Source organism: Panthera onca, chromosome A1 (genome assembly GCF_046562875.1).
Source record: "Panthera onca isolate mPanOnc1 chromosome A1, mPanOnc1 haplotype 2, whole genome shotgun sequence".
NCBI lineage: Eukaryota > Metazoa > Chordata > Mammalia > Carnivora > Felidae > Panthera > Panthera onca.
The window spans coordinates 75760287-75786922 of record NC_138339.1 but is presented as its reverse complement, the minus strand read 5'-3'; the positions used below and the strand labels follow the sequence as shown (position 1 = coordinate 75786922).

The 26636-nt window shown below is 36.7% G+C and overlaps 1 protein-coding gene across 17 annotated transcripts in view; it reads left to right on the top strand.

Annotated features, from left to right (window-relative positions):
• Window positions 1-26636, top strand: part of PAM (peptidylglycine alpha-amidating monooxygenase) — a 286781-nt gene that overhangs the window by 151738 nt on the left and 108407 nt on the right. For all 17 annotated transcript variants that reach the window (XM_078447685.2, XM_078447682.2, XM_078447671.2 and 14 more), the window contains 2 exons: window positions 8617-8674; window positions 19561-19648. In XM_078447685.2, the coding sequence (XP_078303811.1) occupies window positions 8617-8674; window positions 19561-19648 (146 nt within the window). The remainder of the gene's footprint in view (window positions 1-8616; window positions 8675-19560; window positions 19649-26636) is intronic.

Here is a 26636-nt window from a genome sequence, read left to right as displayed (position 1 = left end):
TGGTGTTTGGGGGTAGTGACTGTGGGGCTTTTTTGTTCTGAAGTGTCTCCAAACAGATCTGAGGTAGTTATTTTCCAATTTGCTGTGCTAAAAGATAGAAACATAGGCGTGGCTAGTTAATGTTGGTCAAAGTTTCTGAAAGTTGACTCTTTTCATTCTGGGGAAATGATGAAAAGCATAAACCACTGGCTTAAGCTTGGAGAAGGTAAGTAGTAGAGGCCATCAGCAACCTCTGTTCAGAACCCTAGTTTCCTCTCACATAAATTCCCCATAATCATGAATCCAAAGAGAAACCCACCACTGTCACCACCTGTTGTTTCATAGGTGATTAATTATAGACTGTTATTAGTAAGCTCCTTTCTGTTTTCTCTTAAACGAAAGCGTGTGAAAGCTCTAAGACAGATGTTCACTCACCAAAATATTTTTTCCGTCATCATTTGCTCACACAGATTTGTAATTCCCAAAGAAGAGCCCTTGCCAGGAAGTAGCTTCCACTTGAGCTAGTTGGCATTAAGAATCTTGTCATCATCAGCCACAGTGTGATTATAGTTTAAAAATGCAAATGGGATTCTGGGATGAATCAACTGAAGGATGAAATTCATATGAAAAAGTGATGCTGTATAAAACCCTAATTAGGCAGCATCTATAATACAGGTTTCAGTTCAGCCTTTCTTAAATTGTCAGTTTATTGCCACCAAAGGAGGAAGGTACATGCAAAATTCAGCAAATATTTATAGAGCTCCCAGTATGTGCCAGATATTATTCTAAATAGGATGCAAAACAGACACTGTTACAAGAAGATTACATTCTAGATTGGGCTAAACATCCAAAAAGTACGTGGGGCTGGGGCTTATAGCTTAATATTAGGGCAAGTGTGGAACAATTTGGAGAATACTTTCTTTTAGTCAATTTGGGAATGTTTTAACATAAAATCTGCACGATGACTATTTCTTCCAGAGCCTGATGAATACAAATATAAATAGGCACATATTTTTTATTTATATGGTAAGGGAAAGACAACAGCAAGGGAAAAATGAAGATCGACTATATACAAAGTCACAGTTTAAGGGATTTTATCTGTCAGTATCTTAAGTTCTGGTTTTAGAGAAGTACACTTTTTTTTTTAATTAAAGAGTTTTTTATTCCTCATCTTCCTCCAACTTCGCAACATAAGTATATATTGGTGAAGAAGTTTAATAGCTTATTATTCTTTTAATATTGAATACAGCATCTAAAATAGAAAGTCTTGTTTGTCTTCTTTCTTGATATTTTTTTCTCCAAATTTTCATTTAAGTTCCAGTTACTTTGCAATGTAATATTGGTTTCTGGTGTAGAATTTAGTGATTCATCACTTACATACAACACCCAGTGCTCGTTACAAGTGCCTTCCTTAATGCCCATCACCCATTTAACCCATCCCCCATCCACCTCCCCTCCAGCAACTCTCAGATTGCCCTCTAGAGTTAAGAGTCTGTTTCTTGGTTTGCCTAGAGAGGTGGACTTCTTAAACCTGAGTTTTTCACTTCAGAAACTCCTCCGTGCTTTGCTATAATTTTCCTTTGCTTTAGCTTTCTTTTATACTAGGATGATGTTGAAAATACAGACTACTTTCTTTTATACTAGGATAATATTAAAAGATACAGTATAAGCTTAATAAGCATGCATTAAAGTCACTTTGGGAAATAGCAGTTTGATTCCATTTTCCATCTGGATCAATTAAACGAAAACTTTGAAAGATAATTTTCCAGTTGCTTCCTTCCTCTCCTAACTGAAATCCTTGTCAAAGAGGCCTGATCACTTCCTGGGCCTTTCCCTTGTTGGACTGGCATCACCACCATTAGTCCCTGAGATTTCCACTAGTTCTTTGCAAAATGAAACTTACTTAAACCCAAAGTGAGTACTGTATGAAAATGAAGGGCTTTGTGGATCCTTCACACTTTGTCTAGATCAGATTTAAACTGTGCATGATCTGGGTTGGTAAAGAGGTTACTACTTGCTTTGTAAGCAATACTCTAAGGCACAAAGTCACAGTTGCCACCATGAAATGGTTTCACCACTCTGGTTATTTAGCAAGGGGTGGCTGAGAAAGGTTACCAGAGACCGTACCATACACAATATAATATTTCTACAGGTTGTGGCCTATTAACAGAAAACAACCAATTTGCAAAGGGCCACGGAAATAAACATGTCCAGGTAAAACTGGGTCATGTCTATTTGTAAACCTGTTTGTGTCATTACACTGAGTAGTCTCCTTAAGAGAGGTTGTCTGCAGGGATTTTTCAAGCTCAAACAATATAAAGACAGCGAGGGGGGTGCCTGGGTGGTTCAATTGGTTAAGTGTCCAACTTTGGCTCAGGTCATGATCTCGCGGTTCATAAGGTTGAGGCCCACGTTGGGCTCTGTGTTGAAGCTCAGATCCTGGAACCTGCTTCAGAGTCTGTCTCCATCTCTCTCTTCTCTCCGCCCTTCCCCTTCTCGCTCTCTCTCTCTCTCTCACACACACACACACACACACACACACACACTGTCTCTCTCTCTCAAATATAAATTTATATATATATATATATATATATATATATATATATATATATGAGGCTATATCAGTGAGGATATTATCTAATCAAGATCAAATGATAGTGTTCAACACTAGAATCTGAATAGTACCTCTGGTTTCCCAAAACAAAAATTACTAGTTTTATGTGAACAGATGGTTTTGTTTGTCCCATATTAATTTAAATAAGCAGTTGATTTTGTTAACTACTCATTCCTTAGAAACCACTGCATCTCTGTCTCACAAATGACTAAATCAAAATAAAGAACACTTTTTAAATAATGTAAGGAAGGTGTTACTAAACCCTATTGTCTATGGGAGAACTCTCGTTTTAAAATGGCTTGATTTAATAGAATATAATAGGAGTTCTTTAATAACAAGTACTTTTTTTTCGTTTCTAGTGCATTTCTTTTGTTGGAAAAATGTGCTTTTCTTGGATAGTTCCCAGTAGCAGCAGTAAAGAAGCATCAGCAATATCATATCCCTCTTGATTCAGATTTGGCTGATGTGCCATAACAGAGAGCACTGGGAAACACAGCTATGTAGATTCACATTATTTCTCCCTTTTTGTACATCTGAGCCTTATGTTAGCAGTTTGAATCCACAGTATTTTACAGACAGTCCCCTGGCACCAAGCTCAGATCCAGTGTTTTTCCCACAGAGAGAAAAAAGAGGATTCATGATGATGGTATATGGAAAATGGTGAAAGGTTGTATTGGTAGTTTGGGTTGAATTATGGAAGCATCCTTTCTGGGACAGTGTGTTCAAATGAAGAAGCTATTATAATGGGCAGTAAGGTGCTATTTTTGTGTCTACAGAATGTGTTGGAGAGAAGCATTGATCTGAGTTATGTATATGCTTTCAAATAGCTTTACTTTACAGAAACAAAATAATGGCAAAATTAAATTGCTGTGGCTGTAGACTAGTTCCTTGCGGTTTGTCAACAGGCTTTCATGAAATACTCTCACGTGCTATTGAAAATTTAGGGGACTTGGACTAAAACTTCCTGTTAAATGTCATGTGTCTTTGATTTCTTTATTTCTCCCCTTAATCAAAGAAACAACTAAAGTTGTGTCTAAGAATTGAAATTTTCTTTTCAAATATTAGAGAGGTTTGAAAAACAACCTTTTAATAGCTGTCTTCCTATATTGGAAAGAGAAGTGCTTTAATGAGCTGGGTTCAAATTCCATTTCATCAGTTTCAAGAATTTTGTTTTATCACAAACATGTTACTTACCTGTTTGAGCTTCAGTTTTCCACCTTTAAAACAGTGTCTGCTTAAACACCACCTGGCAGTGTTATCATGGCAAATAACTGATGGAAAGCTCCTAGAATAAAGTAGAAGGCTCAGTAAATGTTTTCCCTTTTACAAGGTATCATACACCAAGTGCTGATTGAATGTTTAAGTCATTTGAATTTTTTTTTTTTTTGTATTGTTGGTTGACAGAGAGTATGAGATTACATTGATCTGATGAACATATTATTAAATCGTGTTCTTGATGGTCATCCTGCAAAAAAGAAAAACATAACTGGTTACTTGTTCATATCAGTGATATAATGATTTTATTACTTTGAGAAATGTGTTGTCCCACTTTTCTTAATATTGTTGTCTTCAGAGGCTTTGTTTTTTAAAAAAGTTTCTCTATCACAAGGTTGGTAGCAATTAACTATGTAATTACATGTTATTATAGCCTTAAATTTATATTGACTGTTGTTTACAGCATGGAATTTAAATTTAAGTAACTGTCCCTTCTTGGTGACCTGCTATAGATATTAACCTGTATTGAGGAAACAGTATTTTGTAATCACCAAAATAATTTTTCTTTCCCTCTGCTATAATGAGTTCATAATAGTTTGGCAAAGGCCGCTGTCCAATCCATTATTCAGCAAATTACCTGTCTTGCCAAAAAAAAAAAAAAAAAACTACTCATTTACTTATGAAGAGTCTTACATTTAATTTTAAATATAGGATTTAGTCTCATAGTTCGAGAAAAAGAGGTATGAAGATTCAAAGACTCTCTCCAGAATCACAATTTAACTAGATTAAAATGGCAAGAAACTAGATTAATGACAAGAAAGTAGCAGGAAAGATAGATAGTTATCTCTAATCGTCTTAAAGGCATAAACTTGAGGACTTTTAATCCTTATTCTGACACTAACTACCTGAGTAGCCTTAGGTAGATCAATAACCTTACTGTAAATCAGTTTCCATTTCTGTAAAAATGATGCAGTGCCTGTTAGACCTACTCACAGCATAATTGTGAGAAGAAAACAAAGTAGCACAAAAAGAGTGCTTACTCAGACTCAGCCAGCCTAAGGCGGACAGAACTTGGCCCTGAGTCATCTTTAAGATATGGCTTCTCCGATTAGTCCCTGTAAATGATCGTTAGATCATATGATCCCATATGATCATACCCTTACATAGATCTTGAGCTCTCAACTAAATTCTAGGAACCAAACTATGTTACCAGAATGTTACAGAACAGATCACTGACACCTTTTACACTTACAGAGAAAAGAATAAATTACTTTTTGTTATTCTCTGTTCCATCGAACTGTGGTCTTCAGAGCTTTTAGCTGAAGGCTAATTATTGATTTGATACATACTATTTTTTCATGTGCTCATTTTTAGAAAAAAAAAGTTTTACCTTCTTTTCTTCTAACAGAATTATTTTTATCTTGAAAAATGGGGTATAAGTAAAAGACTAAATCAGAGTATGATGGGGCATGGTACACCACTGATCAAAGTATAAAACAGACTTTGCTGTCCCAAAACAATTTTGCCAAATTGTGCAGAGGCTCTCCCTCATCTCATCCTCGTTTTTTTTCTAAACTGGTTTCCACAGAAAAGGAAAGAAACCATTGAAATTTGAATACATTCTCACTATCGGAGAAGGTATAAGCCAAGAAATAAAAATTGGTAAGAGGAAGACGTTCCCAAGTTATTCTGTCCTTTTAAATTGTGCAGCTGCTGATGAGAATAAGAATTGCAACATGGATCCAATCAATTCTGAGTATGATAGTAGTTTCCTTTGTTCCGTCTATGGAACCATTATTGTGCTTCGTTGTTTATTTTTAATCAAAAGAACCAACTTTTTAAACTTGATATATGTATTTATTCCTATAACTTACTATTCCAAAAACAAGTTGAGATGGTTTATAATAAAATGAAAGGTAAAATAAAACCAAAAACTGTTAAATCCAAATATAAAAGAAGTTTTGTTTGGTTTACATTTAATTGCAACCTTTGATCCTTTATTATTACAAATATATGCTTAGCTACTCTAAATTGACTTTTGTTTTTATGTTTGCTTGTAAGTCATTAATTGTTCATATTGCTTTGAATGATCTGTAATGCATTAGTCGGACTGCCTGTGTTCACATGCCAGCTCCTGCACTTGTTAGGGTAAAAGGTAAATCAGGTGGACACTAGTTGAAGTGGTAAGGACAGATTTTCTTCAAAATTAACCATTGTAATAGTGAAGGAGGTCCAGTGTGGACTGAACTCAATTTTGCCAAAACAAAGAACAGAAGACCTTTGAAGCCTTGGAGGGTACTAAGGGAAAAGCCCTGAAGGGTTTTAGGGAGGTTGGTCCATGTGACTAGTGCTTCTGGCTTTGTTCATTGGCACCTATCCACAAGAAAAACAAGCTTCTCCTATCTTCATGACAGGAAACAGTGATATAACTTAGAGCAAGGCATCCACTGGCTGACAACCAGAGCAGAATTGTCTCATTGAATGTCAGAAGACAGTTCTGGGTTATAGAAGATTTATATCTCAAAGAGGCAGAGCAAAGATTTATAATTGCCAACTTTCTAAAGCAAAGTGGGGGGGGGGGGTACTACTCAAAAGCCTATCAGCCTACTGTCAGGTTTTGGCTAGAGCAAACAGTGAAGTTACTTAACCTCAGTTTGCCTCAGTTTCCTCATCTGTAAAATGGAGAATAATAGTATCATATCATAGAGATGTGTTTTGAGGATTAAAGAAGTTAATACATGTAAAGTGTTTAGAGCAGTGCTGTGAATAAATATTAGTGATTATTCTCACTGTCTTTAAAATGGAGTTCATAATAGTATCTATCTACCATATTTGATTGTTTTAGTTATTAAATGATATAATACAAGTAAAACAGGAAGAGCTATGCCTGGCACATAAAAAGCATTCTATAACTGTTGGCTTAGAAATAGCAATAGTTGCCGCAGCTCTGTAGTAGCTACTAAATATCTTCTAGTCCTGAATTATTTCTAGATCAGGACGACCAAATCCTGAATTGCTTCTAGATCAGGACGACCAAATAGCAAAGAATCTTAAACTTCCTGTGTTTTATGTTAGAATGGAGTAGGTACGTTTTGTAATGGTAATAATTCAGAGATTGGAAAAATATTTATGAGCAATATTGTGTGTGATTTTAAGATCGTTAAGCATCATTTTGCCATTGTATTTCTCGAGTTTTAGATATGCAGGCCACATGTCCATCATTTATGTCGCTTAACCTCCTTACTGTTCAACCTTCAATATTTCCCAGCATATTTCCTTCTTAGGAAAGTAAAGGTGAATCTAAATAATTGTAAATCCATTAAAGAAACAAAAGAGTTCGGGGTGCCTGGGTGGGTCAGTTGGTTAAGCGGCTGACTTCGGCTCAGGTCTTGATCTCACAGTTCGTGGGTTCGAGCCCCGTGTCAGGCTCTGTGCTGACAGCTTGGAGCCTGGAGCCTGCTTTGGATTCTGTGTCTCCCTCTGTCTCTGTTCCTCCTCTGCTCTCACTCTGTCTATCTCTCTCTCTCTCAAAAAATGAATAAATATTAAAAAAAATTTTTTTAAACAAAAGAGTTTGCTTAATTGAGAAAAAAAAATGGCATTTATAGGAGTAGTAATGGGGGTGCCTGGGTGGCTCAGTCGGTTGGACATCTGACGACTTCGGCTCAGGTCATGATCTCACAGCTGGTGAGTTCGAGCCCTGTGTCGGGCTTTGTGCTGACAGCTCAGATCCTGGAGCCTGCTTTGGATTCTGTGTCTCCCTCTCTCTCTGCCCCTCCCCGACTTGTGCTCTTTCTCTCTCTCTCTCAAAAATAAACATTAAAAGTTTTTTAAAATAGTAATAAAGACTGAACCATATTTATCAAATTTTTCAAAAGTTGAGATGTTGATTTGCTGTATATTTGAACTTCCTTGTTTCCCACCCAGTACAGAATTTTAAGAAGAGGTACAGATTTCACAGTTTTTCAACGCTAACTAGTAGGTTCAGAGATACCCAAATGATCTCTATCCATGTTTATGGAATCTCTTGATCCCAGCACTGTATAGTAATAATCCATGAAGTATGAATTACTAAATGCAGTATTTGTGTTGGGTATATTACCAACTATGGTGCATAGGTCTTCCACTAATGAAGTGGAATGCATAGATGAAAAGAGAATCCCATTCTCCTTAAATTACAGTTTTCATCACTAAAAATTCTTGGTGTTAATACATTTGATAGTGGAAAAATGGCCATTTAGGTAAGAGACTGGTTGCTGGAAAAGAAAGAATAACTTGAGTTAATGTTGATTTCTTCAATGTACTACATAAAAATGTTAAAGTAAGGGAGAACCAAATATAATATTACCTTTTAAGACCAACCTTTTTTCATTGTACTTCTCTAATTAATATTTGGGGCAGTTGTAAAGTGATTCAAGAAATTGAATAATTATGCATATAGTGAAGATGGTCAACACCAACTAACCTACCATTTTAAGGTCAAGGGCATAAAGTAGTTCACTCTTTTTATAGAAGTATCTAAAATGTTGCCTTTTAACTGTGACAGAACTAGAAATATCAGTCATAATAATTGGTGTTATAAATAGGATTTGAGGTCAATTAGGAAAGAGTCTTAGAAAAATGTTTGGAGTACCTAAGTTCTAGACTTGGCCCTTCTATTAACTTGGTCACACCCATTCAGCAGGCATCTTCACCTCATTGGGCCAATAGTTCTTTTTCAGTCATAGAGCCCATGCTTTTACTTGTTATTTTTCCTTCTTTACTAGCTGCAGATTAATTCAGATTTTGTATCTTTCTTTCTCTACCAGTCTGATACGTACTTCTGCATGTCAGTGCGCTTGCCGGTGGATGAGGAAGCCTTCGTGAGTAAGTATTAATTGGATGGTGTGCCAGGGTGGGCGGTCGAAGGGAGGGCACCTATTTGAAATCAGTGAAAGGTTCTCTTTGATGGTTATGAGCATATTAATCTTTTACTGTCAGTTTCTAAAATGCACTTATCATGCCTAATGCAGAAACAAACTAGAGAGAGCCACTCAGAGACAAGGTTGCAAACTGTATCTGGAGAGATTCATGAGTAATAGTAGTTAAGGAGTTGCATGCAGATGTCAATGGTCGCCAATACCGTGTGGTCCCATTTGTATAGTATTGGCTTTCTGTCTGTGGCTGGATGCTTAATTCCGCTCCACTCAGCAGACTGTTTATTTACCTGCTGGTTCATGCTATAAATCGACTGTACTTAGAATCAACATTGGGGAATTTAAGATTTTACCTGTCAAATAGTAGATGGATAGAAAGGAAGGAAGGAGAAATTGAAAGAAGGAAAGAAGCAAAGGAGGTAGAGATTGGGAAAGGCAGGAACATTGGTCCTGTGGTTTCTATTGTAGAATAAGAGGACTCATAAATGGCAGGTCCTTCCCCAGCTGAGCTCTTAAGTCAGATAAGAAAAGTGAAAAATACCATCTGTTTCCATCTAGGTTGTTTTCATTGAAATATCCTTATGACAAACTTTTAACTGTTTGTGAGGAGGTGTGATTGACAAATTATTCATGGATTTGTTTCTGTCTCCCACTGCTTCACTTTTCTGGTTTGAGATGTTAATTTTGGAGAGAAAGTAATGGTAATGAGAGTTGTGCTTTGGTCCCATGAAACTAATCTTCAAGTAGGCTGTCTGAAATGGCCATTATCTGAATTATAAAATGTGTACTGTTGCCTCGGGGCCATCTGAGGATAAATTTTCATGAGATGTTCCCACAGGAGTATACATTACAGACCTGAAAAGCCAGAGCAATGTGCATTTTTTTCCACACACCTTGGTGGCAATTCCAACAGAAAATACAACTTAGAATAGCACTCTACAAATTTGTTCCCAGAGTTAATTCTTAAGAATGAAAGGCCTTAGGAAGTTGAGCATTGCCTGTGTGTCCTTACTTTGTATAATAATCGAATATTACCAAGAAAAAAGGTAGAAACGACAATGCTCCCAGATCCTCAACTTTAACTTTAAAGACAGAGAAAATAATTGTAGTGCCTTGTGTAATAGTAAATGTGATTTAGGTTACAAATTCATCATTGAAATATCAACAGTAAAGGTTTTTTCAATATCATATCCACATTTTTGGCAGCCTAGGAGAAAATAGTATTTATTCACTAAAAGGCATTTACATGATGTTTTCTTCTTTATGATTTTATATTTTCTTTCCAAGCTCCAAGAAAGCTTGATTCCTCCTATTTCACATTTGCATAGAAGAGAAGGCCATCTCCATGCCTGTATGCATATGAATGTCATGTTTCACAGCAACATTATAGGTCTCACATTAAGAGGTTATTGACTTGTTTCTGGAGGTTGGTGGTAGTATATGATTTCAGAGCTGGTGACTCTAAGGACTATAAATATATATCCTGGAATGCGTTATTGCTCTCCTAATAGAAATGTGTTTACTTTCACATAAATTAAAATCGAGAAGTACAAGTGAATATATTCAGTCAAGGAAAATATTCATGGGAAACTCATAAAGGACTATATTAGAACTAGGGTACCAAATGGTTTTGCATTTTCTTAAGCACCTCCCTTCTAAGATTAAACTGTTCCCAGTTTGAAGGTCCTTAAAGGATCTTGTAAGATTAATAATTATTTTCAATATATTTTTTTCTTTTCTCTGTGGCTGGGAGGATTGCATGAATACTAAAGATTTTGTCACTTGTTCAAAACAGGGTTGTTTCATCTTCAATGTGAGTCCTTTAATGTACTAGCTCCAGGCGTTTGTGGTTACTACTATTTGCATAATCCAGCAACCACAGATGTTTAGGTGTAAGCAAATTAGAACTGGAAAGTTGAAAACCAAACAATCATTCATATAAGGGAATAAGTAAGGGGAAGTTTGCGTGTATTGTCTCATTAATTCTTAGGGCAAACCTGAAGGTAGCCCCAGTTTATAATTAGAGAAACAAAGGAACATCTCCGTCTTTGATTTAATCAAACAGGAGGGCAATAGTTTGTATAGGATCCTTGTTCATAGAATCAGCTCATTACCACCCATAATTTACCAGGGGCCTACAAGACACTAATATACTTACACCTAAGCATATTTAAGCCATTTTATAGAGAGGAAATGGATGGTCAGAGAGGTCAAGGAACGTGAGCAAGATTTTTCTAGCTGTGTGTTACCCTGTCATAAGAGATTTGGATGTGAGGATAGTGAATCGGGGAAGAAATGAAAGAAGTTATCAAATGGATAGATAGAGCTGAAATACAGCAATCGCACATCTCTGTCTTACATCAAATACAATTCTTTGATTTCCTTACCTTCCAGTCTCTACTAGGAACACTCTGGTCAGTTTTGTCAAAAACAAAAATAAACCTCAAACCATCCTACAAAGCGAAACCCAGGATACACAAAGGTGAAAGATTTGCAGTAGGAAAAGTGGATATATAGGTTGTATGTTGGGAGGGTGATCATGCATAGCTTTTCCCTATTCCCAGAGTGAAAGTTCTGCTAGTGGTAAACAGGGTTTTGCCATGATTGAAATATGTGGGTTCTCCCAAATTCTAGGTCTCAGGATGCCTTATCATAAGATAAGATATGGTTGAAAATGAAGACTTGTAAAGCATTTACTACTTTTATTTTTTTCTTAAGAGATTTATCAATTTTATATTTTCTGCTTTCATTATCTGTGCCTTTTCAATTTTTGAAGGCCAGCAGGATATGTGCTACTGGATATGGTGGGGACTCAATATTGCTTGCTCAATACATGATTGAATACTAAAAAAAGTGTTGTGCTTGGCTATTTTTAAGACAATGTATCATCTAGTAGACACTTTACCTTTTTGCCTTAAATTTTACTCTTATTTGAATATAAGGGAATAATTCTTTTTTTAAGAAAAGCCACTTGTTCATACATTCGGCAGACTTTAAAAATTCTGTTGTGTGCTAGTTATTGGGCAAGGCAATGGGGATGTGAGGTATGACACCAATTCAAAGAAATTATAGCCTGGCAGAATTCTAAAGACAAGAATATAAATATTATAACATCTGAAAAGAACTTTCTCCTTTGGCTTTTCAAATTTCTAAAGAAGATCACAAAAGGCAGAGTACAATTGAGATTGCTTATTAGGACTAAAACAAACTCTCTTCATGGTGTTAAAAGCCAGAATTGCATTTGAATAATTCATAATTTGGCTTTCTGCTTGTGTGACTAGTTATGTAACTCATTTTAGATAAACATATTTCTTAATTCTGAGAAGATACCATCACAATTGTCATAGAATTTATATGTGCATATGCCCAGCATTTTTATGTATAAGCATGCACAACATCTTTGATGTATTTATATGTCTCCATTGAATTAGTAAATGTGAATTAAAGTAGTTGTTTGGGGAAATACTCTAATGAAGATAAATATAATTTTTATACTTTGAACAGAATCATAGCTTTCCCTAGAGCACTGCTTTTGTTTATTGTTTTAATAAGAAATCACAGATTGGAATGGGTGAAGGTATGATAAAATCTGCATTTGACCACTGAACTGTGATGCTGTCTAAAAGGTGTTTTACAGACACTCTGAGGAATTGACTCTGACAGCAGCCCACTCAGCCAAGAAATTTGACTGTCATCTTCATCCACTTGCTTTCCCTCACATGGATGACCAGTAAATAAATGTGTCTTTTCCTTAGTGAATGATGGCGGGTCCCTATCTATCAAATTGCACTATACAAATGAGGTAGAAGCCATTGAATTTAGAAATAGATGAAATTAATCTAATGATTCATTGCTTTTCCTTTCCTTGGGCTTCTCTCTTGAATGTAGAACAATGTCTTCTGCAGAATAGCACCATGAGACTTAAATATTTCTGAATGTGACCTTTCTTAAACAAAGCACATGTTCAGGTGATGTTGAGTTACCTCAAAAAATACAGGAGCAGTCTAATTTTGATCATGTTTATGGGTCATTACATAAGGTCATTACAAGATTATAAAGACCAAGGTCGGGTAGGATACAGTGCTCAGATAATCACATTTTATGGCATGGCAGCAGTAAATAGAAGGGGGTGTGTGTGTGTGTACATACGTGTGAGTCTCCATCCCCATGAAGTCACTCTGTCACCTTTCTGCTTCTGATTAGTTGCCTGCATAACTTTTCTTTCCCCTCTTCTAGGATTTTCTCCAACATCAAAACTGTAGTCTGTGTCTTCACGTGACCATTGGGTATCTTCCCGCAATCACCCTCAGAAGCTTTTCTAGCATCATAGTGAAAGTTACTTGGAGAGCTAGCGCAAATAAGATATGCTACACCTATAGGTCTGTGATGTGCAGATAAAACCTGATTTGCTTGGTCATAAACAAAAAAGAAAAGATGTTGCTGCCTGCCTTGTCTCAGAGTATTTCTAGGATGTCTTCTATTGTTTGGTCACCCAAATACCACATTTCCAACATGACAACCCCTGATAATGCCCAGGGTTCTTTCAAGTAATAAAACAAAGGGAGATGGAGGAGTAGGAACCATCTCATCATATTTTATAAAGCTGAGAGTTAGGATGTCTTCCGTTACATACATCTAGAGATCACCAGAAACTAACTGACACGTTGACTGTGCTGCTTTATTGCATTAATGTCAAAATGCCACCCCCCCCCCCCCACCTCTGCCGACACTCCCAGGAAAATGGCCAATCCAGAAAGCCCAGGTCTGAATCGTATTCGATGTGTGAATGCCCTTCATTAGTGAAGGGTACATGACATTTTGACAGTCATTCTGAAGTAGCCATTTCTGCTATTTCAGTAGGGACAACTGTAGGGGCCAACTCTAAAAAGATGAACGTGAACTGTTCTAGTCAGAGAAAACATCATGTGAGAGACAGACAGGATTTTATGTGCATCTGGGAAGATGGTCTATTTGGATCTGCAGAGGGGAGGAGAATATTCCAGTGGCTAACAGTATGATCAGTGAAGGAGCACACTGGGCACAATGTGAGCCTCACCACCTGCTGGCTGCAGGGTTGTACACAAGCTACTCAGCCTGTCTCTCCTCAAGGCTCATCTGTTTGAGGGGAAAAGACCAGACATAGGGTCACTGTGAGCAATAAGCAAGCCTGGCAGGGGGTGGCCCTCAGTAAATGCTAGTGGTCGTGGGTGGTTATTAGTTGCAGAGGGCTGTCCGAGGGGAGGGGAGGGTGAGTGTAGGGAGCTGTCATGTTGGAAACATCGCGGACCAGGAGACTGGTCAGAAGGGGCTATGGATTTTGTTCCATAGGAAGTTAATAGGGGACTACTAGAGGGATGACGTTACAAATATAGGGATTAATGAAGCTTATACTATTTTAGCTTGCACAGCCTGGCTGATAAAGTCTATTTGTTGATTATTTAGTTGGTTCTGACATATACCAAAAAAGTTCCATTTTAAAAGGTATATCATCCAGAAATCTAAATCTTTTTTGTGCTTAAATTATTTTATTCAGAGGCAAGGATTATTTCATTTTAAATTCATGTTCAATTTAAAGGCTTGCTCAGGTGTCTTATTTCTTGCTTAATTTGGCAACAGCAGCTTAACATCCTCATAAACCACATTAGGGATTCTTTCTGAAGTGTACATCATTGTCCATGCTAGTGAGGGTTAACAACAATTTATCTATTAAACATTCTGATTAAAAACGTTCAAGCAAAAGGTCTTTATTTTGGTGCAGAATTGCTTTACAGTTTTGGAGGAAGCTGGTAGAAGATAATATAATATGTGATTGCTGTGGGTTTTTAACATGCTGCTAAATGGTTTGTACTGCTATGAGCTCTACATTTATCTGAACCTTTCTGACCCAGCTGCAAGATTATGAACATTAAGGGTGATCATATCCTACACTTTCATGATAGTTTACAGCCTTATCTTCAGTTGCAATGGATTTTGATATATAATCTTTATTTTTTGGGAAACAGAGAAATGTTTATGGAAGGGATATTAAGATTTGGGGCCTGTCATTTTTTTAAAATTTTAACAGCTCTTTTACGTTATTATGTCTTAAACCTTACATGTCTCTAGTCTCCATACTGAATATGACTGGAAACACTAACAGTAGTAGAAGACTGACACTACACAGACATGAGTGTAATCACCAGAGGCTCCATTTGTGTGCCTGCTTCAGACCTCGGCCTTAAAATGACTTCAGGTGATATAGTTGAAGCTGTACAATGTACTGCAGAGTTCCAGTGATCTCTTTTAACACACTGATTTTGAGGGATCAGCTAATTATTTCCAGAAAATTTTTCTTTATAAATTAATTTTAAAAGAAACTTTGTTCTTACTGTTTGCTCTGTGCCTTTAAGAGAGTAACACAGTCTACATTAACTAAGATGAGTTAACCAAACTCTAAGCATGCTTATATAATATATATATTCAGGCACTAAAAATGTCGACTGGGGTCAGAATCACCTGTGAATCACCTGTGAAACTTTTCAAATGTACACATGCCTGGAATGACCTCTGAGATTTAAATGAGATATTGATGGGGGAAGGGGTAGGACTGACCCAGGATTAACTCTGAGCATCTCTTCTTTTAATAAACTGCGTAGCATAATTCTAATGCACACTATTAGATAAAAAGTATCATTGACAAAAATTGTTTAATAACAGGTAAAAATATCCACAGCATAGGAAAGAAACCATTTACTATGTATAATATGATTCCACTGGGAGGAAAAAGGAAACAAAGAGAACAATAATGATCTCTAATGATATATATGACCAATAATTCCAGAGTGCCTAAATTCTGAAGATCCAAACTTGCATTGAAAAGTCAGTTCCTTTTTATTTGATAGGTTAATTATTGGTGGTCTATAGTATTCCTCTATGGCATATCTTTAGCTGAGAGGGGTGTACCTCTTATATTCAGTGGTAATTTAGGGTTGATTGTGCATGGATATCTCCTAAGTCTCTAGTTCCTATACTTGGCCATGTGGGTTCTTCAAAATCTTTCCATGTCCCACGTCTGGCAGATACATCAACATTTGATATGCAGACCTGGATATCCAGTTGGAGAGGAAAAACGGAGAGAAAGCCAAGTGCTAAATGAAATTCCATCCTAGGTCACATTCTTAGAGAATTTTATGGTCCTGATTTGTGTCTGATGTTCGCTAAAAGAAGCCATAAATTTCAAACAACCTCATGCAGTTAGAACAAATTTTGCTTAGAACGCCAGAAAATAGACCTCACTGTCTCTAAGTACGTCGCCCACACACATCCTTTCAAGTCTTTCATTGCAGATGACATTAACCTTTGAGAAGTCCTCCACCCTGTGCACTTTCAGAGCCATTGCATTTCCTTTAATTAATGTGCGTGAGTTACTATTTCTGGAGTCTTAGTCCTTCAGAAATATTTGATTCCCAGGACTTGCTCACACTTGCTTGCCTGTAAACTGCTCTCTGATCTTATACATCAGGCAGTCTGAACTAACACCCATTGAGACTGAAGTTCCATTTCCACTTAAGTAACTGTCATCTTATTATTGAGTTAGAAGAGTAGGTGGCACTTTTTAATCTTATGGAATATTCCCTTGCATTCTCACAAGGCTGTGCTTCTGCCTGTTTGTGGCCATCCCAAGGCTGCCTTTGTTTATTCTGCCTGTTAGTTGTCGTAATTATCCTCTGGCTCCCTTCCCCTTGGATCCTGGACTTCTTTGGCGTATGATGGGAGAGAGAGAAAGAAGGGAGAACTTTTTCTAAGATGTGATTTGAAAATATTTTCCCATATTCTTTTTGTGTAGTGTTGAAATCTCCAGCATGGTCATATGTGTATCTTGTGCCCAACAGATCTCATTCTTATTCACTAGGGGTGGGATCTTGTTTTGCAAAGCTAGGGATAATAAGTAGGAATGGAGCAAACCCAGGTAATGAACCTGTCAGCATAATCTTTTCCCAGTTGACCCCCCACCATTGGCAGCAGGCCCTTCAAAGAAATTGTCCAAGGCCTGCTTTATTTTATGGCACCTACTGTTTGTTTTAGATTTACATTTTGATATGACATTCCTTTTGCTGGCAGTACTTTTCATTTCAACTTGCAATGAATTGTACTTTGAACTATAATCATATAAATACTTTGATATTATACTCTTTCTTTAGGATGTGAAAAAGATGGTTATATACAACTCTATACCAGTAATTTACTTAGCATTCAAATGAGATCTTGAGTTTCTGGAAGAATGCATGAGTCACGAGAGTAAGTTTCTATGAGAGGGAACTCTGAGGAATGTTCTGTTAACTACCTCTTAAAGATATTGATTTGTTTCTAATTATAGAAACTAAAATTAAACACTAATCTGGTAAGCTTTCAATGTGGAGCAAATAAGTGGTTCTTAAAGCAGTATGTCAGAAGGAGAAGAAAATCAGAAAATGGACAGAGAAGTTATACTTTGAATAATTTTTGCCCTTTACAAAGGACAATTAGTCCTCTGCATAAGCAGAGGCTCAGGCGAAACATTTGACTTTCCTTCCTAATGAAAAGCCAAAGAGATGGTATATCTTCATGATCTGTTTTTCTCTCAACAAGTCTCCTCTCCATCCTTCCCTAAATGTTTTTGCTTAATAATTCATTTTATAAATTTAATGATGGCCCCCTTTTTTTCAAAAATAATATTTGCCTCGTTTCCCAGCAGTACACACAGTGATTTAATATTTAAAAAAAAACAAAAAACAAAAACTGTTGGGGTCTCCTACACAGATCCTGACAGCTCAGAGCTTTCCCGAAAATTCTGTCCTGAGCCTTTTGTTCACCCTCATGGCTTGAGGGTTCAATTTTTGAGTGGTTCCCAAGTATGTAATTCTCTGACTTCTTTCTTGAGCAAGAGTCCAATCTTCTACTGGGTATTTCCACCTGGATTTTTAGATGACACTTCAAATTCGTGTTGCTTTGCACCAAACAGCTTAATTCTTCATAAAATGCATTTGGCCATGTTGGTTTATTATCAAAATTCCTAGAATGATTCAAACTTTGGAAATCTAATATAATCCACCCATAGTAAAAGAAGTTAAGGGGGATGAGAACCATATGATCATCTACATAGGTTCTGAAAAAAACAGAGGAGTTATCTTCTTGTTTGTCAAACCCCTCGTGTATTGACAGAGGGATATTGAAAAACAGAGAGAGAGTAGAAGGTGGATACAGTCAGATCAAAAAGTTAGATGTCCATAGAGTGAGATAAGCCATTTCATAAAAATGAATGTAAGATAACAATTACATCGCATACCAAAATAAATTTTAAGTGAATAAAAAACAAAGGCCAGCTACTCCCACCTCAGAGCTTTTTTCAAATTCCCTTCTGCCAGGGGTAATACCCCGGGAGGATTCTGAAAGAAAAGAAGGATATCCTGTACTTGAGAGTGAGTCTATGGAGATAGAATCCCTCTTATTCCTTCTATTTCTCTTGGTAACAAATGTAGACTTGTTAACAGTAGGATTTTCTATGATTTATGAACTGTTGTAACTTCCAATTGATTCTTTCCTTCTAAAGTATCTTCTTCAACCTCCTAGGCTTATTGTATTCTTTGGTGGTAGAAAACAAAGCCTTAAGTTCTAGCAAGTCCATTTTCCAGCCATTTGTTAGGTTTTTAAATGGTGGTATTAATATCTCATGATGGGATTTTTGGACTTTAAATTATTATTTTCAATGCAGTAAGTGAAAGACTTTTTATTTCCCCTGAAAGTTGTGAGTCAAATGGCTCATAGTAGGTGTTAAGTTTTCTGACCAACCACGCTTTCCAAGTCATGACACTATACTTTGATGTAGAACATATTTTATTTTGTAAATACACCTGTACTAACATATTTTAACAATAAATGATGTTTTATTTTATCAGACAAGAAAAGACAAAATATGCAGTTTTGCATACACCTGCGATTCAAGATCATTTTAGATTGTTTAGCATGTTTCTATGTAAAGGTGACTGGTAAACTGTGTTGGTAGAGCAGCAGTTTGAATGCAGACAAAAGTAGCTGAGCCAAACCCAAACCAGAAAAGGCAGCTCATGCTGAATATTGACCATGCACAATAGTATAATTTATCTTTAATTTTTTGTCTTATCTCCAAACTCATTTTTGTTTACTTTAATGTCTTTCAACCACTATTATTAGAAAAATAAAGAAGTGACATTTAATAAGTTTCACTATCCTTGTAACAAGCGCACAGTGCTCCTCTAGGACAGTGATTTTTCTCTCTTCTGTACTTTCATAAAGACACATTTTCCAATTTTATTTTATTTTGTAGTAAACTGTTTCTTCATATCACATCCTAGTGACTACTGTTGGTTTAAGATGGTGATAAATTTGCGTTAAGAATCCTTCCGCTCATGTTCTGACCACTCACTGTGGTTTCTGTTTCACTGCGGTGTTGTGCAGTATTTTATAGTACTCAGCACTCTACTGAAATCTCGAAGGGAATCTGTTGTGAACACGTAGCCTGGAGCTTTCGTTTTGAACCCGCATACTGTTCTCAGCACTTTAAAAGGGGTCTTCCTTTAAAAAGTATGTGGGTGTATGTATAGCTGCAGCCTGTACATTATTGCTTTTCTCTTTTCGTTCTATAATAGTTGACCACTGTCCTGCAAAATTAAATTGTCAAATCATGCTCATCTTAAGGAATAAGATAGTTTATACAATCAGGAGCAACATAATATCATTGTTACACAGCTATTGGAATGGTTGAATGATGGGGTCTCTTGGAACATTTGTGCACAGACTTGTAACTTGTATTCACATTCATGTGTCATTTTCTTTTAACAGTTGACTTTAAACCTCGTGCCAGCATGGATACTGTCCATCATATGTTACTTTTTGGATGCAATATGCCTTCTTCCACCGGAAGTTACTGGTAAGGGATAATGGGCTCATAGTCAAAAGGGGTGTAGAAAATGTGTATGTTTTATAAATACAAATTGCATCTGTGTATGTATTTTACAACTGATTAATAAATAGGTAGAATGCTTACTTTTCAGAAAAGAACATTGTTCTTTTGCATCACGTGGTTATCATGGTCTGATTATCAGTTATTTAGTCTGCTATGGAGCACATCCATCAGTCTTAGACACTGACTTAATAAATGTATGTCTGTTGTCGTAGATAGTGTATCAAGGTACAGACAGCTTATTTAAAAAAGACAGACAATTTAGATAATGGATGTTCTGATGTTTACTTTTTTTAAGATCTTGCTTTAATCCAAAGAGCACCATGGCTCTGTTCTTTGAGCACTCTTTTATCCTAGACAGTGTGCTAGGTAATCTGTATACACCATTTCATTTTCTCCTAAAGTTTTTGTAGAGCAGTTACTATTGTCCCCACTTTACAAACAAGAGCCTGAAGAGAATCAGTATCATGTTTAAGGTAACACAGCTGGTTGGTGTCAGACCAGGATAGAACCCTAGGTTGTCTGGTTCCAAATCCAGCATTTCACCACGCTGCCTCCCATTTCTTCGAGCAACTGTTGCAGTTTTAGAATTTATTTTAATCACTATGTAGAGTCTTAATATCATGTTATGAATGATCAGTAAGCATCTATTAAATGCCTCTTGTATCCTAGAACTATAGCAGATGCTGTGGAATAGAGTACATAGATATATTTTTAACCCCCAGAAGCTTACAGCTTAATTTATGACTTGAGATCTGTCCTTCCCTTTTGTTCTTTGGAGTTCATGAAGATTGGTGAGCTTTGAAAATAGCCATGCATTTAAGCCTCATATTTTGCACCGATAGCCAGAATCACTGTTATGTATTTCACAGTCCAGAATGACTAGTGTGTCTTGCTTTGCATTGAAAAAGTATCTGTTTTGTGTTCCTGTCCGTGCATAATCATGTAGACTGATAGACCCTTCTCTGTGCATCCTAATATTCATCAGGCTGATGCAAGGCACACAGCAACTGTATTCTAGTCGTTCTTATAACAAACGACTGTAATATGTATTTGGAACTGTTAAAAGCACAGGGCAATTAGTGGAAATCTCCAGGGACCAAGTACCATCAAAGCATTTGTTAATAGGCTTAAGTTATTTGATGAAAGGAGCATATCACATAGGAATCCTGCTCACATGACTGGGTTTATATAAAAATGGAGCCAGCAAATCACAGTTAACACTCTTTGATAGCAGCAATCCAGTTTTTGCTCTTCGATAAATTTTTGTAAATAAAATTCTGGGATTAAAAGATTATTCTGGGGGCGACTGGGTGGCTCAGTCGGTTAAGCATCCGACTTCGGCTCAGGTCATGATCTCGCGGTCTGTGAGTTGGAGTCCCGCATTGGGCTCTGTGCTGACCACTCAGAGCCTGGAGCCTGTTTCAGATTCTGTGTTTCCCTCTCTCTCTGACCCTCCCCCATTCATGCTCTGTCCCTCTCTGTCTCAAAAATAAGTAAACGTTAAAAAAAATTTTTTAAAGATTATTCTGTGACAGCTTTTTCTGAATCTTATACAATAAATCACATCCTTTGATTTTACGTTTTAAAAATATTTCTTGTAAAATTGGAAAAATTTAGTTTGAATTGGAATTAGTGAAAATGGCAGGAAGGAATATAAGCTTTTAAAACCTGCTGTAGGGGCGCCTGGGTGGCGCAGTCGGTTAAGCGTCCGACTTCAGCCAGGTCACGATCTCGCGGTCCGTGAGTTCGAGCCCCGCGTCGGGCTCTGGGCTGATGGCTCGGAGCCTGGAGCCTGTTTCCGATTCTGTGTCTCCCTCTCTCTCTGCCCCTCCCCGGTTCATGCTCTGTCTCTCTCTGTCCCAAAAATAAATTAAAAAAAGTTGAAAAAAAAAATTAAAAAAAAAAAAAAAAAAAAAAAAAAACCTGCTGTAACTTTACCTTGGTAGAAGAGAATGAGGGAAAAAACAAAACGTCACTAAATGTTGTTTCGCTTTTAATTGAGAACGATTATATACAATGAACTAAGCCTGGTTTACTGTTCTCCTTTCAAGGGAATATCAGAGCAAATGTTATTTGGGCCCTGTAGAAGTATTTATTAATATTCTTAAATATACTGATTTGAAATTAAGTCTAGTAAAATATGTATATTTTTTTTTCCGAAAGACTTCCAAGTTGGGGAAAGAGAGAATTCGAAGAAAAATGTAAATGAAAGTGAAAATGGCAATTTTGAGTAAAGTAATTGCTAGATGTATTATTTTGCTAAAATTACTACTTGAAAGGCAACATAGTACAGCGAAAGAGTAGTGAACTAACTAGCTGGATTCCCTGGGTAAATTACTTATTTCATGTGGACTGGTCTAAGTTTCTTCATTTCAGCAAGGGACTACCACTGGATCATTTCTAGAACTCCTCTATGCTCTGTAATTCCATAATTCTATGAATATAAATTGCATGCAGATGCTGAGTCAGATAGGAAAGTCATCATTATAAGGCGTTGGAGATATGTGCACTGGTTGACTCACCTCAAGCAGGCCTCCCACTGCATTACTGCTGAGTAATTAGAACTCTGAATGGCATTATACCTATATCATTTTAAGGGGATTTTAGTAATCTACCCTGCAGCCCACATTCCCACTTAGTCTATAGGTTTGTTACGATTGACTTTATAACCATACAAGAAGGACAGTAATTGATGGTGGTATTTATCTTCTTTGAGCCAAGCGCAAGTGTTCATCTAACATTTAAAGTAGGATCTTTTTAATCTACATATCTAGGATCTGTTTGATAATGTAAACCAAGAGGTATGCATTAAGGAAAACTCTTCCAGTGACTCTGGCTTCCACAATCCAGTCTTATTCTCCATATAAAGATTGTATAGACTTTTTATCCCCCAATATTTGGCAAGATCCTTGCTTCTTTAAAGCATTGGCACTCACAGAATATTTCACAGACTAAACTCTTCAGTTGCTTCACAGAAACATCTCATACCCTGTCTCCTCACAGCCACACAGGCACAGCCATGGAAACAGCGGATGTTTTCAACTGCTTTGCCCCTTATCCTCCCACCTGAATTACAATACTAATAACAAAAATCTATCAGTGTCAAAGCCTCGCATTATTTTTCTTGAATGTTTGAGTCATAGAATTTATCACACTCATTTTACAGTTGCAAATCTATTCTTCAACAGCTCCAAGATACAGACAGTAGTTAAATTAAGATTCCCCAACGTTCACATATATTTTTGGTTATGCTACCTGTAATGTTTTTTGAGGCTTCAGAAAATCAAGAACTCCTTCACACTCTGGGAAAACCTTTATGGAAATACAAAGCTGTTTTAGTGAAAGAAGAAAAAGCTAATGGGATATTTTAGCACCAAAATGTCAAGCTTTCCTCTTTTTTTTTTTTTTCTGTTTGTTAGCTAGGATTAGCCCCCTGTTTTCACGTCACTGTTCTATTTTCATTGCCAGCAGGTTGGCAAATAGGTATGTGTCTCTAATAAAGTAAACATTTCCCCCCTGAAATTATGAAGTTATAATTCATCCCCTGTCTTCAGGCAGCACTTTTAATATGAAAACAAAGAGCTATTCTGATGATATTTCACTGTTGTGCTGCCCTCCTTTGCTCTTTGTAATTGCCTCTTTCTTCTGTTCATTAAAATATATTTACAGTTATATTAAGTTTACATGAAAATACTAGACACAGCATGAAGCAGTTTTCATTATGTAGTCATTTTAATTTTAAAGTTTTTTTTTCCCCACACATATTCCAGTCTTTTGTGTCTCATTCCAGATTAGCAGCCCACACCGCTAATGTGTCTAGTTAATTATATGCATGTGCATTTAAATTGCATACATTGATGTGAACCTTTTAATATACTGTGGGGTGGTCCCTTTACAGTTAGAGTGGGCCTGGTGCTCAATTCCAAATTAACATACCTCTCGAGGATGCAAACAAGGACCAGCTGATGGAAAAGCTGCTGGCCCTTGTGAAGAAGGCAGCAGTACCTGTCAGATGTAACCCTCAAACCTTCTTTCCCAGGCCCTTAGAGGAGGAGACAATTAACTGTATCTAGGGACCAACAGAAAGTAATAGCACCAAGACTGGAGCAAAGCGTAGCAATGGCATGATTTGTTGGACTCCACTGGTGTTTGCAGACTTCACTCAAAGCGTAGCAGCTCTAAGCCCTCCAGATTTGTTGGCTACACGTGAGCCATAGGTGAGTAGATGTGCCTTTTAGGGTCAGTAAGGAAATCAGGTGCTGTAAACTGGGTAATTTGGACATAAAACATCTATTACAGCTCCTTGCTAAAAAATGGTAAATTTCTAAAGATCTTAGAAATACTGCATTTGTCTATTCTATGAATACCTTTCTTTATTCTGTTTTTATTCTCAGTTTTTAAAAATAATGCATGGCTGGCTATGGAGAGTATTTCAGGCTTTGAAAATCATGATGTTTTGTTCATACAAGTTGTTTGACATTTGGGGTAGTTCAGGAGCACCACTTTTTGTAATGCAAGTTTGTACAGGCTTGTGCACTTTTATCTGCTGAGCACAGGACTTAGGGTTTAAAGCAATTTATGACTGCAAACTGCAAGATTATGTGCTCACAATATTGGGTGATTAAAGCGAATGGGCTTCTCATGTATCCTGCCTTGTACTTAGGCGTCATCTTCTATACATAACTAAAGTCATTATGTTTAGTCTTAGCAATTAATATTTGATTTAAAAACTATTTCTAATGATGCTTATGACCAAGTACTTTTTACAAATCAAAGATGGCTTCTACAGGGTTGTTTGATCTTTTTTGAAAAGAAGAATCCCAGCTGGTTAAATGAGGCTGTTTCCAGCTGTTCTAACTTGGAATCCTTCTCAAACTAAAGCAGTAGTGCTTTACCATCCTATGAGGCTTCAGCTTCAGTCCCTTTCAACTGCTTCTATTTATTAACCACCTGCTGTGTCTTTTTAAATGCCACTGTCTCCACAGGGTTACAGATGCTGATGTGGTGAAAGAGAAAAGTAGCTAAAACATACAAATATATATATCGAGAGAGAGCGAGAGAGAGAGAGAGAGAGAGAGAGAGAGGAGCCAGTATGTGAGACACCCTGCTTGGTTACTCATTTAAATGACTGTTTTTTTTAGGGTGCTAGTACTTTCCAGATACATCTACAGTTTTGTTGCCTCCCTCATGATGCTAATGATTCTTTGGTTGAGAGTGGCATTCTCATACACTGCCTTTATGCACCCTCTCCATATCCTAGCTATGTGTCATCCGTGCACAGTGTATGTTCTGCAGTCTCTTCTTTGTTTCTTCTGCTGTAAAGAAACTTGTAAAGCTAAACGTACATAACATCCTCATCAGTATAAATAAAAATAACAATCTCCAAAAACTGCGCTGTTCCTCATTCTAAGCCATGAGGACACAAAGTGTGTCTTTGAGTGTAGTAGCAAATTTTAGACATAAATTTCTACTAGGCTAAAATTAATTGTATCCATTTTCTTTTTCAATTGGAATGTAATAGATTCATATGATAGCACATATCAGGGTAGCATAAGGGATCTTTGATTATATAAAATACACTTGGTACTTATTCTTACTTCTAGTTACCAGTGAACCTATTCCTTGGCTAATTTGTAGGTGCCTGGATTAGAGGTGTTGATAGGAGTTCCTTAGCAACTGACCAGTTCTTAGTAGACTAGTGTAAACTTTCATAATATACAATGGCATGATTATAACCATTTGGACAGTTTCAACAGAAACAAAAATTACATAACTTTGAATATGGTTCTTTCTTGGCAAGACGAAGCATAGTGCTATAACACCTAGTGTAGAGCCAGTAGTAATAAACATTGGTCAAATTATTTAACCTGTGTTCGTCTGTTTCCTTATCTGTAAAATGAGACTACTAATCCCACCCGATTGGGTCATCATGAAGTATAAGTAAAGGAATGTAAATAATGTGTTTGGCGCGGTGCCTGGCTCGTAGAGGTCCTTAATAAATGGTAGTTGTTATCCTCATTTGTTTATTAATATTTATTAACCATTCACTATGTGCCAAGTACTTTGTTAGGCACTGAAAGTTTGGTGTGAACAAAACAAACCCACCCTCTTTTTTTATGGAACTTATGGCTTCTTTAATCTTGCTGGGAAGGTGGGAGTGTGGGTATTGTGGGGCTATTTATCAGGCCACTTTAAATCACCACTTTTATTTAGCTTTTCCATTAAGTATCCTTCTAATTACTGTGTTATTAGCAATACCTGTTGCCTACCCATTGCACTGATATTCACATAGGATTTGTCTGAATTGGGAAATAATTGTCTATGGTTTTATAGAGCAGTTAATGAAATTTGAATATCTGATTATTCAGGATGCAGTTTTGAATGATAAAGACATTCCACATGTGCCGTTGATTATATATTGTGTTTCTTAAAGAGACATTCTACATTTGGATTAGTTTTTCAGTGGCCCTGATATTTAATTTATTAAAATTGGAATTTAAGGCTATATAGACTTAACTTGAAGGCATGACAATTTTATTTAAAAAAAATTTTTTTTAGACAAAGAAGAAATGACTTGTCAGATCTGATCTTCCCTGAGTAACCTTGGATTTTAAATAGCCTTTAACTGATACAACTAGAGAGTACTTTAACAGTCAATCATGCTTTATTTGGATAATTCGAAATGACAGGTTAGCATTTTTCAGTGCTTGGCATAGCCTGAAAATATTCATGCCATCTGAATGGTTTCCCCATGGATTAGAGGTGAAAAGGTTCTAAAGCAACGGTCCAGGAATCCAGAATAGTTTTCTTTTCAAAAGTTAATTCTCATCATTTTCACTATGACTACTAAGAAACCACAAGGGAACTGTGTGAATCTTTTCACAATTAATAGGCTTAATCTGGAGGAGCCTTTAGGAGAAGCTGCTAGATTTATAAGAATAAGACACCCAAT